Source organism: Lampris incognitus, chromosome 18, assembly GCF_029633865.1.
Source record: "Lampris incognitus isolate fLamInc1 chromosome 18, fLamInc1.hap2, whole genome shotgun sequence".
Taxonomy (NCBI): domain Eukaryota; kingdom Metazoa; phylum Chordata; class Actinopteri; order Lampriformes; family Lampridae; genus Lampris; species Lampris incognitus.
The window spans coordinates 22,687,303-22,701,391 of NC_079228.1; the positions used below are offsets into that span (position 1 = coordinate 22,687,303).

The window sequence follows — 14,089 nt, forward strand, 5'->3', positions numbered from 1 at the left end:
GCTTTGGTCTAGTTAGTTTCTTAGTAATAATGCCCTTCTAATTTAAGGTTCACAATCACCTCACACAATGAAATAGTATGGGTATATTATACATTTCCTGAATCTTTACAGTCCTGTGAGTATTCCAGTTTTTGTGTTTTGTGTCCCTGATATTCCTAGATGCCACAGGGCTAAAAGAAAGTATATAGTTTAGGCGAACATTGCAGAAAGATGTGTGTTATTGACGGGTTGAAGAGCTCAAGTGACCTCTATATTTGTGAGAAATATCCACAACAGGGCTTGAATGAAAGCTAAGAAGGTCCCCTTTAAAATGATACCAAAGACAATATTATAGAACATTGAAAAATGTCCTGACCATGAGGCTAAACCAGGATATGCACCAGCGTCTAAAATGCAATTTACTTTAGGGGGTGGTTAACTTCATGAGCTGATAACTGTGATACAGCTGCCACTCAGGAATGGTTATCATACCAAAATATCATCTACAGACATGGATCCTTTCAAAAATTATAAGTAAGTTTTGCCACCTTGAGTGTACCGAAATAGGAAATTTTGGGCTCTGGCCCATGGACTATAAAGCCAGCAAAACAAATGGCAAGGAGAGGAGCTATCCTCGGCCTGACATATTTAAGGTGTTCAGCAGTAACATGATCTAAACCACTTGCCTTGTTAACAGACAGCTTGTTTATAGCTTGGTACACCTCGTATGACATGATCACCATTGAATCATCACCTTCAATATTGCCCACATATAAAGACCACTTTGGACACAGTCGAATAAGGTACTGTAATGCTGCCACCATAACTTGGCAATAGTCTGTACCGGAGAGACCATCAACGATGCATGGTAGAGATGTTTTATAGTTGTTCACTTAGATGAGTGACGAAACGTTTTTCTCTCAGTAAAAGTTGTGTCCAGGTGAACTGATTCAACTTTCTGGGACTTCCTTCGCTGGATTATTGAGCATGCATCAAGACATTCACCAGTATGTCTTTATGCACGCTCAATATTTTTATATTCACCAGTAATGACATGGAGGAGCTCATTGTGTCTTCAGCAAAATTACTTTTGTGATTTCTTTAACCATTCAGATTTGTCTGTCTGTCTCGGTATCAGGAGCTCTGTCAATGAATTTGAGACTGAGAAAGATGTCTCCGACATCATCATTTCATTTTCTGGGAACGGGTAGTATGCTTTGGTTGCACTTATATCAGTGATTGGGTTTTTAAGTCATGGCAACCTCTCTGACAATCGTTATCCTCCTCTCAAAAATAATCCAATAAAGCCATGTTATTGTTATTTTATGATAACCCACCCCTGCATTTTTCAGGAACTGGCCTTTGGTAGATTCCTGCCTAGCTACTGCAGGGGTGTGCAGTGGACTCTGTTATCAGCAAGCCTTAAACCATAACCTGAGAACCACAAAGAGTGTAGGATTTCACTGTGTGATGAAGAGGACCAAAGCTGCGTGTGACATCTGACCTGCTGACAGATCCCTCCCATGTAGCTGTGTCATTCAACGTTTCTCCAATTCCTTGCTCTATGAAGCTAAACCAACAGGGCAATAACTCATGTCATCGCCCCAGGAGCTACATGAAGTGCAAGGTGGAGGGGGGGGGTTGATGATATGGTCTCCTTGGAGCTTGAAGATAAAGAAATGCTTCCTGTTGTAGCAATATCCAGGGGAAAGCCAAGGAGGCTTAAAAGCAAGAACTGTACCGGTTCCTGGATAATCCGACTGAGAGAAATTACCTACAGCTACTATGTTAAAGTTAAAACTATTTCATTACATTACTTATCTTGCCCATCTCTGACTTCAAATTATGGCCCAGGAGATTCTGCCCAGAATTGCTTTTCAGCTTTTCCAGCAAGACTTTAGATCATTTTTTTCCGATTGGTAAGGCTCTATGTTAACCCACTCTCTTTGGTTAGTTCTACAGTTCTTTCTTAACGGTGCACTCTGATGAAAAACACTCAGGATCCCTGCAAAAACCAAATGACACCTATGACAGGTGAATAATTATTCACACACACACACACACACACACACACACACACACACACACACACACACACACACACACACACACACACACACACACACACACACACCTGTCTCAAGGCAAACCAAGGCTGGAGTCATCAGCTGTTCCCCCTAATCATGCTGGCCCATCAGCACTATACTATATTTACCTGCATCCTGGATTACAGAAGATGTGGGTGGTTGGGTGGACTGAAGAGGGAGGTGGATAAGTGTTGGCAACTTGGAAGTATTTTTAACATCATCCTTGATGGGCTTCGAGGCTGGGCCTACACCCTTTGACAATAGCTCCTCTCCAATGCTTTTGTATTATCGTAAACACTCACTCCATTGGACTTTGGGTGAGCTGTTAAACTGGTGGTGGAGTACCAAACAGCTCTGTGTAACATGAGGGGCCTAGTAGGAGTCGCATCAGCCAGGGATGCTATTCTTAGCAGCAGGAATGTACACAGCAGACTCATGGTGAGATTCAAGAGCTAACAGGAGAGTCTCATTGTAGCTCTATGTCGCTCTTCCTCTTCCCTCTCTCTCTCTCTCTCTCTCTCTCTCTCTCTCTCTCTCTCTCTCTCTCTCTCTCTCTCTCTCTCTCTCTCTCTCTCTCTCTCTCTCTCTCTCTCTCTCTCTCTCCCCGTATGCTGTGCACTTGACTCATATTCGCTTTGAACAATGTTTTAGCTGTTTTTCTTTTGGGGCTGACTTCTGCCTGGAATCAACAAACCTTCTGGATATTATTTATTATTTACTACGGACAGGAGGTAAGAATCTACTCACTCACCGATGGTGCTGATAAACTACCAACAGATTTTTTTTTTCATTAAGGGATAATGTGTTTTACTGACTCAGAAATTAATTTATACTTTCAGAGGATTATCCTCAGATTTGATAGTGATAGCATGTACACTGCACACGTCAGCATGCTATTTGTTATGTATGCAACTCTGTCTACAATTTTCTCGATTTTTCTGAACTGATAAATCTATATATTTACACTTTTAATCTCAGACCAAAGGCAGTCAGAGGCTCGGAAATGTATTGCTAGACATATACAGAGATGAACCTTGGCTTTATGAAAGGTTACTAAAACTAAATAAAACATTTTGTCAGCTACAAAATACAGAAAGATGTGTTCATATGTTGGAGTGTTGATATTAACACATATCACTAAAGACTTGCTACAAAATATACAGAAGGTGTCGATATAATCTATTCGTTAGTCTTTCCTTTCCCCTGAAAAATCAGAAATATGATGAAGCTCTGTGATGAAACGCTAAAGTGTTCCTTTGTAAATAAATAAAACCGTTTGGGACCTCCATCAGCAGTGGTTCAACTATGACAGAGGGATTACGGCCAGTCGTGGTATGTCACTCATAAGCATCATCAGTTCATAATATGGAATAATAGTTAGAGGTCTAAATATACCATACAGCGTGGCCCGGGTGTGTATGAGCAGATCGGTAGCTGTCTCTGGGGTGATTAGACTTAGTGTTGATAATAGCTCCTTTAAATTTTCCAACTCTGAATGCTAGGATTGTCGCAAACCCAACAAGGGAATGAGAGAGGCTGAAGTTGAAACTAGTGAGTGTGTGTGTGTGGGGGGGGGGGGGCTGTCAGAAGACAAACAGAGAAGAATAAAGAGATGTAGAGAGGAAAAACAGATCCTCATCCTAACAGAGAGAGTTAGTGGTAATGTGGGGCATGATAACAGGGATGTGGCCTAATACCACATGGATACATCAAGATAATAAAGGGAGAAGGGGTTAAAAATAGCAAAGTTACGAGTTAGTAACCACTAAAATAAATGCGCCGGGATGTGTGGGAGTTTGAAGAGATGGATATCGATGTTGATGTTTACTGTTAACCCTGGACCAGAAACAGGAGGTCTCCACATGTTCAGTCTGTCTGAGGGCAAAGGTCAGAGTCTGGTCACATGTTAAATTAGAAAAAGACTATTTGAACTTGTCTTTCTGCCTCTCCTAGCAAGCATGTTGAAATCCTTCAAAGTAAGTTAATCTTGTGGATTTTGACTTTGTTAAACTAAAGTATATATAGACGTGATTTCATGTTGTGCTGTGCCATTTTGGCCAGGTGTCCCTTAGAGAAAAGCTCTTTAATCTCAAGAGACCTTCTTGGTTGAATAAATGTTCAATGAAAAAAAAGATGAATCAAATCCATCTCTGTTACGTATCTATGCCGTATTCTCTGTAATATACCGTGATTTCATCAGTCATTTCCATACCTAAGCTTTAAGTGTGTTTAAGTGAACGAATGACAGTAAAGAACCACCTCTGCTTTCTGTTGTATGGACTCCAGCAACACTCAGAAGAAGAAATTGATAGCACAGCAAATTCATTATATATGCCGTAACAATCTCACCAGCTAGTTAAGGTAAGTGAAGCGTAGATAAGTGTAGGTCTGATCAGTGCTACGGGCTTGTTCAGGGACATCAGCACTTACTGTTAGGCCTTCTGGAAATCTTTAACTTTTTACTGAACTCCATCTTCCACCCTTTTCTCCTCCTCATTTTCACAGGATGGCCGTTAGCTCCTGTGAAGTGTTTCTATACAAAGACCAAGAGCTCCCCTCCCACCTCCTCACCCAGTTAAACAACCTCCAGCAGGAGCGTATTCTAACAGACGTCCTGCTTTGCACCGAGCACCGGGAGATCCCATGCCACCGTAACATTCTGGTCTCCAGTAGCCCGTACTTCCGAGCCATGTTTTGCAACAACTTCCTGGAAAGCAGCCAGGCCCGCGTAGACCTGAAGGGAATCTCACCGGATGTCCTCAGTGGCATTGTGGACTATGTTTACACAGGCATCATCACCATCTCCATGGAAATTGTGCTGCCACTCATGCAGGCAGCATCTATGCTCCACTATGGACGTCTCTTTGAGGCATGCTCACTGTTTCTCCAAGAGCAGCTCAGTCCAGAGAACTGCCTGAGTATGATACGACTTTCAGAGATACTCCATTTTGAGAGCCTGAGGGAGAGGGCGAGGGAGATGGCTGTCAGGTGTTTCTCCGACGTGGCCACGACAGAGGACTTCTCTGAGTTGTCTCTCCCTGAGCTCATGTGTTACTTGGAGGATGACCGACTCTGCGCAGAGGAAGAACAGGTATTTGAAACCCTCCTGGCATGGATCCACCATGACCCATTCTCACGACGTGGTGCAATCCACGATCTCTTCAAGAGGGTTCGCCTTCGCTACATTCACCCAACCTACCTGTTCCAGTTTATTGCCAACGACCCATTGGTGCAATCATCCACCCTTTGCACCGAGATAATCGAGTCAGTGCGCCGCCTTATGCTCTCAGTCAGCACCAAGTGCAGCCATGAACTCAAGCCACTTTGGACCACTCCAAGATGCTACACCTGCCGGGAAACACTAGTGGTGGTCGGGGGGCGTAAAAACAATAAGCAGACTTCCCGAGAAGCCCTGTTATACGATGAGAGGACCCATCGGTGGCAATGGTTGGCCAAGCTGCCTCTGCGCCTTTACAGAGCAGCCTATGTGTGTGTTCATAGCATCCTCTATGTGGTTGGTGGGCTAAGTCTCTGCATGACATCAGGCGACAGCTCAGTCAGCGCTACAGTTTATACACTCTCCCTCAAGACCAACCAGTGGAGGACTGCTGAGCCCATGTTGGAGCCCAGATATGCCCACCAAAGTGTTTCCTATCTGCACTTTATTTTTGTCCTGGGAGGCATTGGTGTAGACAAACAAATCTCCAACTCAGTGGAGAGGTATAACAGTATGTTTAATCAATGGGAGGCCATGGCACCAATGCCCACACCTGCACTGCATCCAGCAGTGGCGGCAAGTGATCAGAAAATCTATGTTTTCGGAGGGGAAGATGCCATGCAGAATCCTGTCAGGCTTTTTCAGGTAGAGAAAACAATATTGGTCCAACATCAAGCTCAGTTTCAATGCAAATCATTTGTATCAACAGATATAAAATTGATTAACTTTACAAGTCCTTATAGTTGGAATCTGTAATGACATGAAACAACAGCCTCTAATATATTTTATGAGCATTACAAAAACATCTCTTTTTGTGTTTTGGGTGGAACCACCAGGTGGCGTTCCCTCAACAACTGTCACAATGCAGTGTCCCTAACACTTCGTAAATGGCAATTTTCAGTGCCAGAAATCTTCATGTTTGACCAAGGTAGGGAAAAAAAGTCAAGACATCTCTGACTTGCATGGTAAAACTGCTGCAAATGCAGCATCTCTTGTCAATCTTCTTTTGGTTTTAACATATTTCAAATTCCCCCCTCCTGGAGCCAGAACTGGGAAGGGAGCTAGCTGGTGAGCATCTGGTGGCCAGGCCTTGGGTCATGGGGCCTGGTTGGGCCCAGCCCAAAAAAGCAACATGGAGCCACCACACCATGGATCCACCACCTGCAGGGATGAGCATTGGGGTAGGGTGCAATGCAAGCCAGGCGACAGGCAAAGGTGGGGACTGGGGCATGCCGACTTTCAGCATCGCAGACTGGTCCTCGGGACATGGAATGTCACTTCTCTGGCAGGGAGGGAGCCTGAGCTGGTGAGGGAGGTGGAGTGGTACCAACTAGATATAACTGGGCTCACCTCCACACATAGCATGGGCTCTGGTACCATATTCCTGGAGAGGGGCTGGACTCTTTACTTTTCCAGAGTTGGTCAAGGTGACAGGTGCCGGGCGGGTGTGGGGATACTCACAAGTCCCCTGTTGAGCGCCGCTGTGTTGGAGTTCATCCCGGAGAATGAGAGGGTCACCTCTACATGACTGTGAGTCACTGGGGGGAAGGCTCTGACTGTTGTGTGTGCTTATGCACTGAATAGCAGTTTGGAGTATCCAGCCTTCTAGGAGTCTTTGGGTGGTGCCCTGGACAGGGTTCGGCCTGGGGACTCTATAGTTCTGCTGGGAGACTTGAACGCTCACGTGGGCAACGATTGAGAAACCTGGAGGGGTGTGATTGGGAGGAACGGCCTCCCCGATTGGAACCCGAGCGGTACCTTGTTATTGGACTTCTGTGCAAGTCATGGATTGGCCATAACAAACACCATGTTCAAACATAAGGTAGTTTATAAGTGTACTTGGTACCAGAACACCTTAGGCCGCAGATCGATGATAGACTTTGTGGTCATATCATCAGATCTGCGGCCGTATGTTTTGGGCACTCGGGTGAAGAGAGGAGTAGAGCTGTTAACTGATCACCACCTGGTGAAGAGTTAGATCAGATGGCAGGGAAGACTGCCAGACAGACCTGGCAAACCCAAACGTGTAGTGAGGGTGAACTGGGAACATCTGGCGAAGGCCCTTGTCCGTGAGGTCTTCAACTCCCACCTCCGGGAGAAGTTCTCTTGTATCTCGAGGGAGGCTGGAGACATGGAGTTTGAGTAGGCCATGTTCAAAGCCTCTATTGCAGATGTGGCAGGTAGGAGCAGTGATCATAAGGTCATCGTGTCTATCGAGGTGGCAAACTAAGAACCCACTGGTGGACATGGCGGTGAAGGAAGCCACCAGGCTGAAGAAAGAGGCTGTGTACCCTGGGACAGTGTACCCCGGGACACTCTGTGGGGGTACTGCGGGAGTATGGGGTACCGGAGCAGTTGCTACAAGCCATCCGATCCTTGTATAACCAAAGTGAGAGCTGTGTCCACATTCTTGGCACAAAGTCAAACACGTTTTCGGTGGGTGTCAGACTCCGCCAAGGATGTCTCTTGTCTCCGATTCTGTTTGTGATATTCATGGGCAGGATCTCAAGGTGCAGCCAAGGCGAGGAGTGTGTCCATTTTGGGAACCTCAGAATTGCAACCCTGCTCTTCGCAGATGATGTAGTTTTGTTGGCTTCATCAGAACACAACCTCCAGCACATACTGGGGTGGTTTGCAGCTGACTCTGAGATGGCTGGGATGAGAGTCAGCACCTCCAAATCTGAGGCCATGGTTCTCTACTGGAAAGTGGTGGATTGCTCCCTCCGGATTGAGGATGAGTTGTTGCCTCAAGTGAAGGAGTTCAACTATCGCGGGGTGTTGTTCATGAGTGAGGGTAGGATAGAGCGGGAGATTGACAGGTGGATTGGTGCAGCATCAGCAGTAATACGAACGTTGTACCGGGCCGTTGTGGTGAAGAGGGAGCTGAGATGGAAGACAAAGCTTTCAATTTACCAGTCAATTTTCGTTCCAACCCTCACCTGTGGTCATGAGCTTTGGGTAGTGACCAAAAGGGGTGATATCGCAGATACAAGCAGCTGAAATAAGTTTCCTCCATAGAGTGTCTGGGCTCAGCCTTAGAGATAGGGTGAGGAGCTAAGACATCCAGAGGGAGCTCAGAGTAGAGCTGCTGCTCCTTCACGTCGAAAGGAGCCAGTTGATGTAGTTCGGGCATCTGATTAGGATGCCTCCTGGACGCCTTCCTTTGGAGGTTTTCCAGGAACGTCCAACTGAAAGAAGACCCTGGGGTAGACCCAGAACTCGCTAGAGGGACTACATGTCCAATCTGTCCTGGGAACGTCTTGGTATCCCCCAGGAGGAGCTGGAGGGCGTTGCTGGGGAGAGGGACATCTAGAGTGCCCTACTTAGCTTGCTGCCACTGCGACCCGACCCTGGAGAAGCGGCTGATGATGAGATGAGATGAGATGAGATGAGATGAGATGAGATGAGATGAGATGAGATGAGATGAGATGAGATGAGATGAGATGAGATGAGATGAGATGAGATGAGATGAGATGAGATGAGATATTTCAAATTCAGGAAAGCATATCAAATGTTTATATGACGGCAAGAGAGGTTGTGAGCTCATGTACTTTCCAGGTGTGGAAGCGTTCCATGGCAGCCATTTAAAGTGTCCTCCCATAGTCCCACAGCTCCTCCCCTCATCCCACTCAACTCAAACACACTTCAAGTCATCAAACTAAAACCAAAATGTGAGAAAAGTGCAATAAACAAGTGGGAATCCCCTGTTTCCTACCATTACAGAGTCTACCTTTAACGATTTCCTCTGGGATATTTAAGCAATATTTATGTATACAAAACATCCAACATGCAAATGGGTACTTATGACCTCATCCTTGAAATTTTGATCGACTAACCCACAGTTAATCATAATACCATTGCGAACAGGTGTATCACATCTCTCGCAACTTGTGGTCCAGGCTGGAAACCAGGACAGTGAAAAATGTTTGTGCACCTGCTGCCATCATCGAGGACAAGATTTACATAATAGGAGGTGGGCTCAGGGATGGAGTTGTTTAGAAATTCCTCTTTCACGTATGTAAAACCGATTGGCTATTTCCCTCAGATGTTATACACTTCTGCTTTAAAAGATGTGCATGAACAGCATTGGATGTGATTTCAAAGGGATTTTTAGAATTATGTATGGTGTGTGTCTTTAAACATGGCCACAATGAATGTGTAATTTCCAGGGTACACCAGAAGAATGATAGCCTATAACACCAAAGCAAACAAATTTGCCAAGTGTGAAAATCTGAAGGAGCAAAGGATGCATCACAGTGCCACCGTAATAAACAACAAGCTCTATGTGACCGGTGGGCGCATCCTCACTGGCCATGATGTCATCGAAGACTCGGACTGCTTCGAGTGTTATGACCCCAAGATGGATGTGTGGACCTCAAAGGGCTCTCTGCCATACAAGTTATTTGACCATGGCTCACTTCCATTAGTCTGCGTTTCCAACAGGCCCAACCCACCTTGACCAACCACTCGATCACACATTTCAGGCCTCTGCCTTGCTACATGTCCCTCCGTTGCCATATTTTGGCCCTCCTCCAGCTGCAAATGGAAAATGATCTTAAACTTACTGCGTTTCCTCATGCAGCTTAGCTTCTGCCTCAACTGGGACCGACTGAAAAGCATCTGCAGCATCCTGAATCAAAAGAGGTCTCATTTGGCAAGCAGAGGTATCACAGTTAAGGTGCCTGTGGGGAACTGAACCGAGAAACCCAGAGATAACCAGAGACAGTCAGACAGCCAACAAGCAACTTCTCAGACATGTTGGTAATACCAAAACATTTTTCCACAAATGACTTTCTTCTACTGATACTGCTGTCGGTGATATTTCAGTTTCTTAGACAGTCATTTAGTTACAGAGTATCAGCCTATGCATCTGTTGCAGCTTAATCATTTAAAAAAAACCTGGCCATACAGTAAATGTCATGTTATGTTTGGGCTAACTAAGTTTTTATATTGCTGGTGGCACCACTACAGAGAGATCTTCAGACATGTTGCACTTTGTTGATATGACATTCCTACTTTCCCGCATGCTTCTATCAAAGTTAACTTGCATGACAAACGATGAACAAGCTTCTTGTACTAACCTAGCAAGCTCTGGCTTCTGAAATATTTGCTGAAATATTGCTGCTGAAGACAGTTTTGGTGAAATCGGATTACGGTCCTAAATCTTGGAATTATTATTGTAACTTGCAACAAAATATGTTCATCACTGTATATATCATGATGAGATTTGTTTGACACATATCATAAGAAGAATTCCAATATTCAGAATATTTCCTATATTCACCTAAGCTTAAGCACTGAAAAGAGAAATTGTGTCCTATTGAAGGGCAGCTATGAGAGGAAATACTGTGAGGGTTTTCTTTAGGTTTACACCCAGGTTTTTGGGCTGACTTGCAAATATAAAACCTCCATGTGGTTTTTCACATGAATACAAAAATAATGACATTTTGGATTAATCTATGAAAGGAGATCTATGAAAATACCTGTACAGAAGAAAAAACAAACAAGGGCAGATCCAGGGGTTGGCCATGGCTGAGGACACCCTCAATTAAAAGACAGAAACATTTTAATTTTGTGTTCATGGTCAGGTCACATGACAACACACTCCATGATGGCCTTATTAGTATCAGATCAACATTCCTGTTATTCTTACAACAGATCTTAAAATTACAGGCCCTTGTATCTAGAGATTTATTTTGGTTTGTATTAAGATATTTTTCAATGCTGCACCACAGAGCTGTTTGCAAATACCACAACTACCACAGAGTAAAGAGAGAGACTGCAAAGATGGATGAGCACAATATTTTCAGTTCTCTATTACTTCAAATAGGATTCTTAGCTTATATCCAAATAGTCATTTGCATTAATTTACCAGGTTATCTCTCTTCATCCTCTAACTGCACAACAATATACACTGATCAAACAAAACATTAAAACCACCTGCCTAATATCGTGTCACCAAAACCTGTCAAGGTATGGACTCTGTGTTCGAATTACGTGGGAGCCAATGGGAGCTGAGCTCCCATGAAGGAGGCATTAGCTCCCTAGAAAGCTGTAAAATTCTAGATCTGTGGGGGTCTCTAACAAAATATTTTTAAAAAACATTATTTGATCACAAATAATGTATCTTTCAATGTTATTAGGATTCTTTATGTTAGTGAAATAAATTGTTTTAAATAAATATGTTTTCGAAAAGAACTACGCACCATTATTCGTCTGTGAATAGGACATTTGGCTGCACTTCACCACCGAGACACTGTGGGGCGCTGTAGGGTAGCCTAAAGTAACCTTGGTTTTGGGAAACTCGGTACGCTTGAAACGTTGACAGGGGCGCCAAGGTGCGGGGATGGAACGTTATTAATGTTGTAAAGTACTAATAAGACACGTTAGCCCCTAATTAACGGGTCTGACCCTTTAGCCGAGCGATTAGTGATGTCGCCTTGTGGTGCAGTACACCCCGTATCAAGTCCCGCACCGGGCAATAAAATAACCGGCTTCAATGTTGTCTTAATGTTGTCTTAGCTAGTCACATCAGGTAATATGCAATATTTTTCACCATGCCTCCTCCTCGGCCACCAAGAAGACAGCTCACTGCAAGCCTGCTGGACTTTGGTTTTAACAGCTCAAAAGCTAAAAAAGTTCCTGATTCAGAAAAAGTCAGCGACGTTAACGTTAGCTCGGCTGCTGCTAGTGTGGTGTACACGTATTGGGGATAGAATTCACCCCAGGAACTAAGGGTTAAGTCAGGGTTGCCCTGGCAGGTTAACGCCGGGTTAAGTTATGGTTGTCCAGCCAGTTTTCTGATTATTATTGCCGCCTCCGCTCCGTCGAGCTGTGGTTTTGTTGTCTCTCTGATTTACCGTGGATTAAAGAAAGTTGCCTACACCGCTAAAGTGTGACCCTACGGTCTTCTCCGTTCCTTCGGCTCTACACTAGCAACATTTCTGAAGAGGACTCGACCACCACTAACGTTAACGAGGTAAGGCTCGATCAAGTCATTTTGCATTTTCTACAGAAAAGCATGGCTAGCTAACACTCTTTCAGATTAATTTTGAATTTCCCGTTTAGTTAGCAGTGTTTAGTATACGTGAATGTGCGTTTATGTAAACTAACATTATGCCTTCCTATAGGTTCGCCTGGGCTCTGTTAGTATAACTACTAACGTCGGGAGTGGGACCACAGATGGATACGTTGGACTTCCTTGTCACTGGCCGCTGTGCCATGCATTTGCCATTTACTTGTGTGAGTGAGTGTTAGTGATCTCGACTCTCGAAGTAAGCAACTAATTATCCTTGATTTTAACATGGCAACTGTTTTTTGTTTTGTTTTGGGTAAAATAAAAATATTGTTATATATTTTATATATGATAGGCCTATATAATATCCAGTCATACACTGTAATAAAAAAAGTCCCATCGCTGTGTGGGCATGAATTGAGTGCATGCGTACATTTTTTTGCCCTGTTTTTGGAGACCCCCGCGAAACTGAGTTTATAATTCGTGTCATGTACCGGTTTGGCATGTAAGGGCACCCGTATGTATGTGACGTCACCTGTTGATGTGGGAAGAAGCGCGAGGAATATTATTCGGGCAGTCTTGCAATACGGTGGAATAAATCAAGCCACGTTGGGCATTGGGTAATAACGGTGTGCCTAATCATTTATAATTAATGACACCTAAATAAGCATATAGGTGGGAATAACAGATCAGAACAATTCGAACCCTGTAAATGGACTCCACAAGACCCCTGAAGTTGTCCTCTTGTATCTGGCACCAAGACGTTACCAGCAGACCCTTTAAGTCCTGTAAGTTGCGAGGTGGGGTCTCCATGGACCAGACTTGTTTTTCCAGCACATCCCACAGATTCTCTTATCGGCTTGAAATCTGGGGGATTTGGAGGCCAGGGCAACACCTTGAACTCTGTGCCATGTTCCTCAAACCATTCCCGAACAATTTTTGCAGTGTGGCAGGGCACATTATATTGCTGAAAGAGGCCACTGCCATCAGAGAATACCATTGCCATGAAGGGGTGTACCTGGTCTGTAACGATGTTTAGGTAGGTGGTACGTGTCAAAGTAACATACACATGAATGCCAGGACCCAAGGTTTCCCAGCAGAACATTGCCCAGAGCATCACACTGCCTCCGCTGGCTTGCCTTCTTCCCATAGTGCATCCTGGTGCCATCTTTTCCCCCAGGTAAATGACGCATACACACCCGGCCGTCCACAACATGTAAAAAAAAAAGTGATTCATCACACTACCCCACCTTCTTCCATTGTTCCATAGTCCAGTTCTGACGCCCACGTGCCCATTGTAGATGCTTTCGACAGTGATCATCATGGGCACTCTGACCGGTCTGCCCCTACACAGCCCCATATGCAACAAGCTGCGATGCACTGTGTTCTGACGCGTGTCTATCGTTGCCAGCATTAACTTTTTCAGCAATCTGAGCTACAGTAGCTCTTCTGTGGACTCAGCCCAGAGTAGCCTTCGCTCCCCACCTTGGGCACCCATGACCCTGTCGCCGGTTCACCAGTTGTCCTTCCTAGGACCACTTTTGGTAGGTACTGACCACTACATACCAGGAACACCCCACAAGACCTAGCCATTACAATTTGGCCCTCGTCAAAGTCACTCAGATCCTTACGCTTGCCCAATTTTCCTGCTTCCGGCACATCAACTTCAACAACTGACTGTTCATTGCTGCCTAGGTACCATTGTAACGAGATAATCAATGTTATTCACTTCACCTGTTGGTGGTTTTAATGTTTTGGCTAATCAGTGTAAAATAAACTGCAATTGTGTTG

The 14,089-nt window shown here is 44.6% G+C and overlaps 1 protein-coding gene across 1 annotated transcript; it reads left to right on the plus strand.

The window, feature by feature from the left end:
• The first annotated feature begins 4,572 nt into the window (after positions 1-4,572).
• Positions 4,573-9,742, plus strand: klhl38a (kelch-like family member 38a). Its single transcript, XM_056298864.1, has 3 exons — positions 4,573-5,928; positions 9,151-9,256; positions 9,453-9,742. The coding sequence occupies exons 1-3, from the start codon at positions 4,573-4,575 to the stop codon at positions 9,740-9,742; spliced, it is 1,752 nt and encodes a 583-aa protein (XP_056154839.1).
• Positions 9,743-14,089: the final 4,347 nt, after the last annotated feature.

Excerpts from the sequence above, each read along its gene's own strand:
- klhl38a (XM_056298864.1), top strand. The coding sequence starts at position 4,573 with ATGGCCGTTAGCTCCTGTGAAGTGTTTCTATACAAAGACCAAGAGCTC. Across the intron at positions 5,929-9,150 it reads ATCCTGTCAGGCTTTTTCAG|GTGTATCACATCTCTCGCAA; the intron begins GTAGAGAAAACA and ends CATTGCGAACAG. Across the intron at positions 9,257-9,452 it reads CAAGATTTACATAATAGGAG|GGTACACCAGAAGAATGATA; the intron begins GTGGGCTCAGGG and ends TGTAATTTCCAG.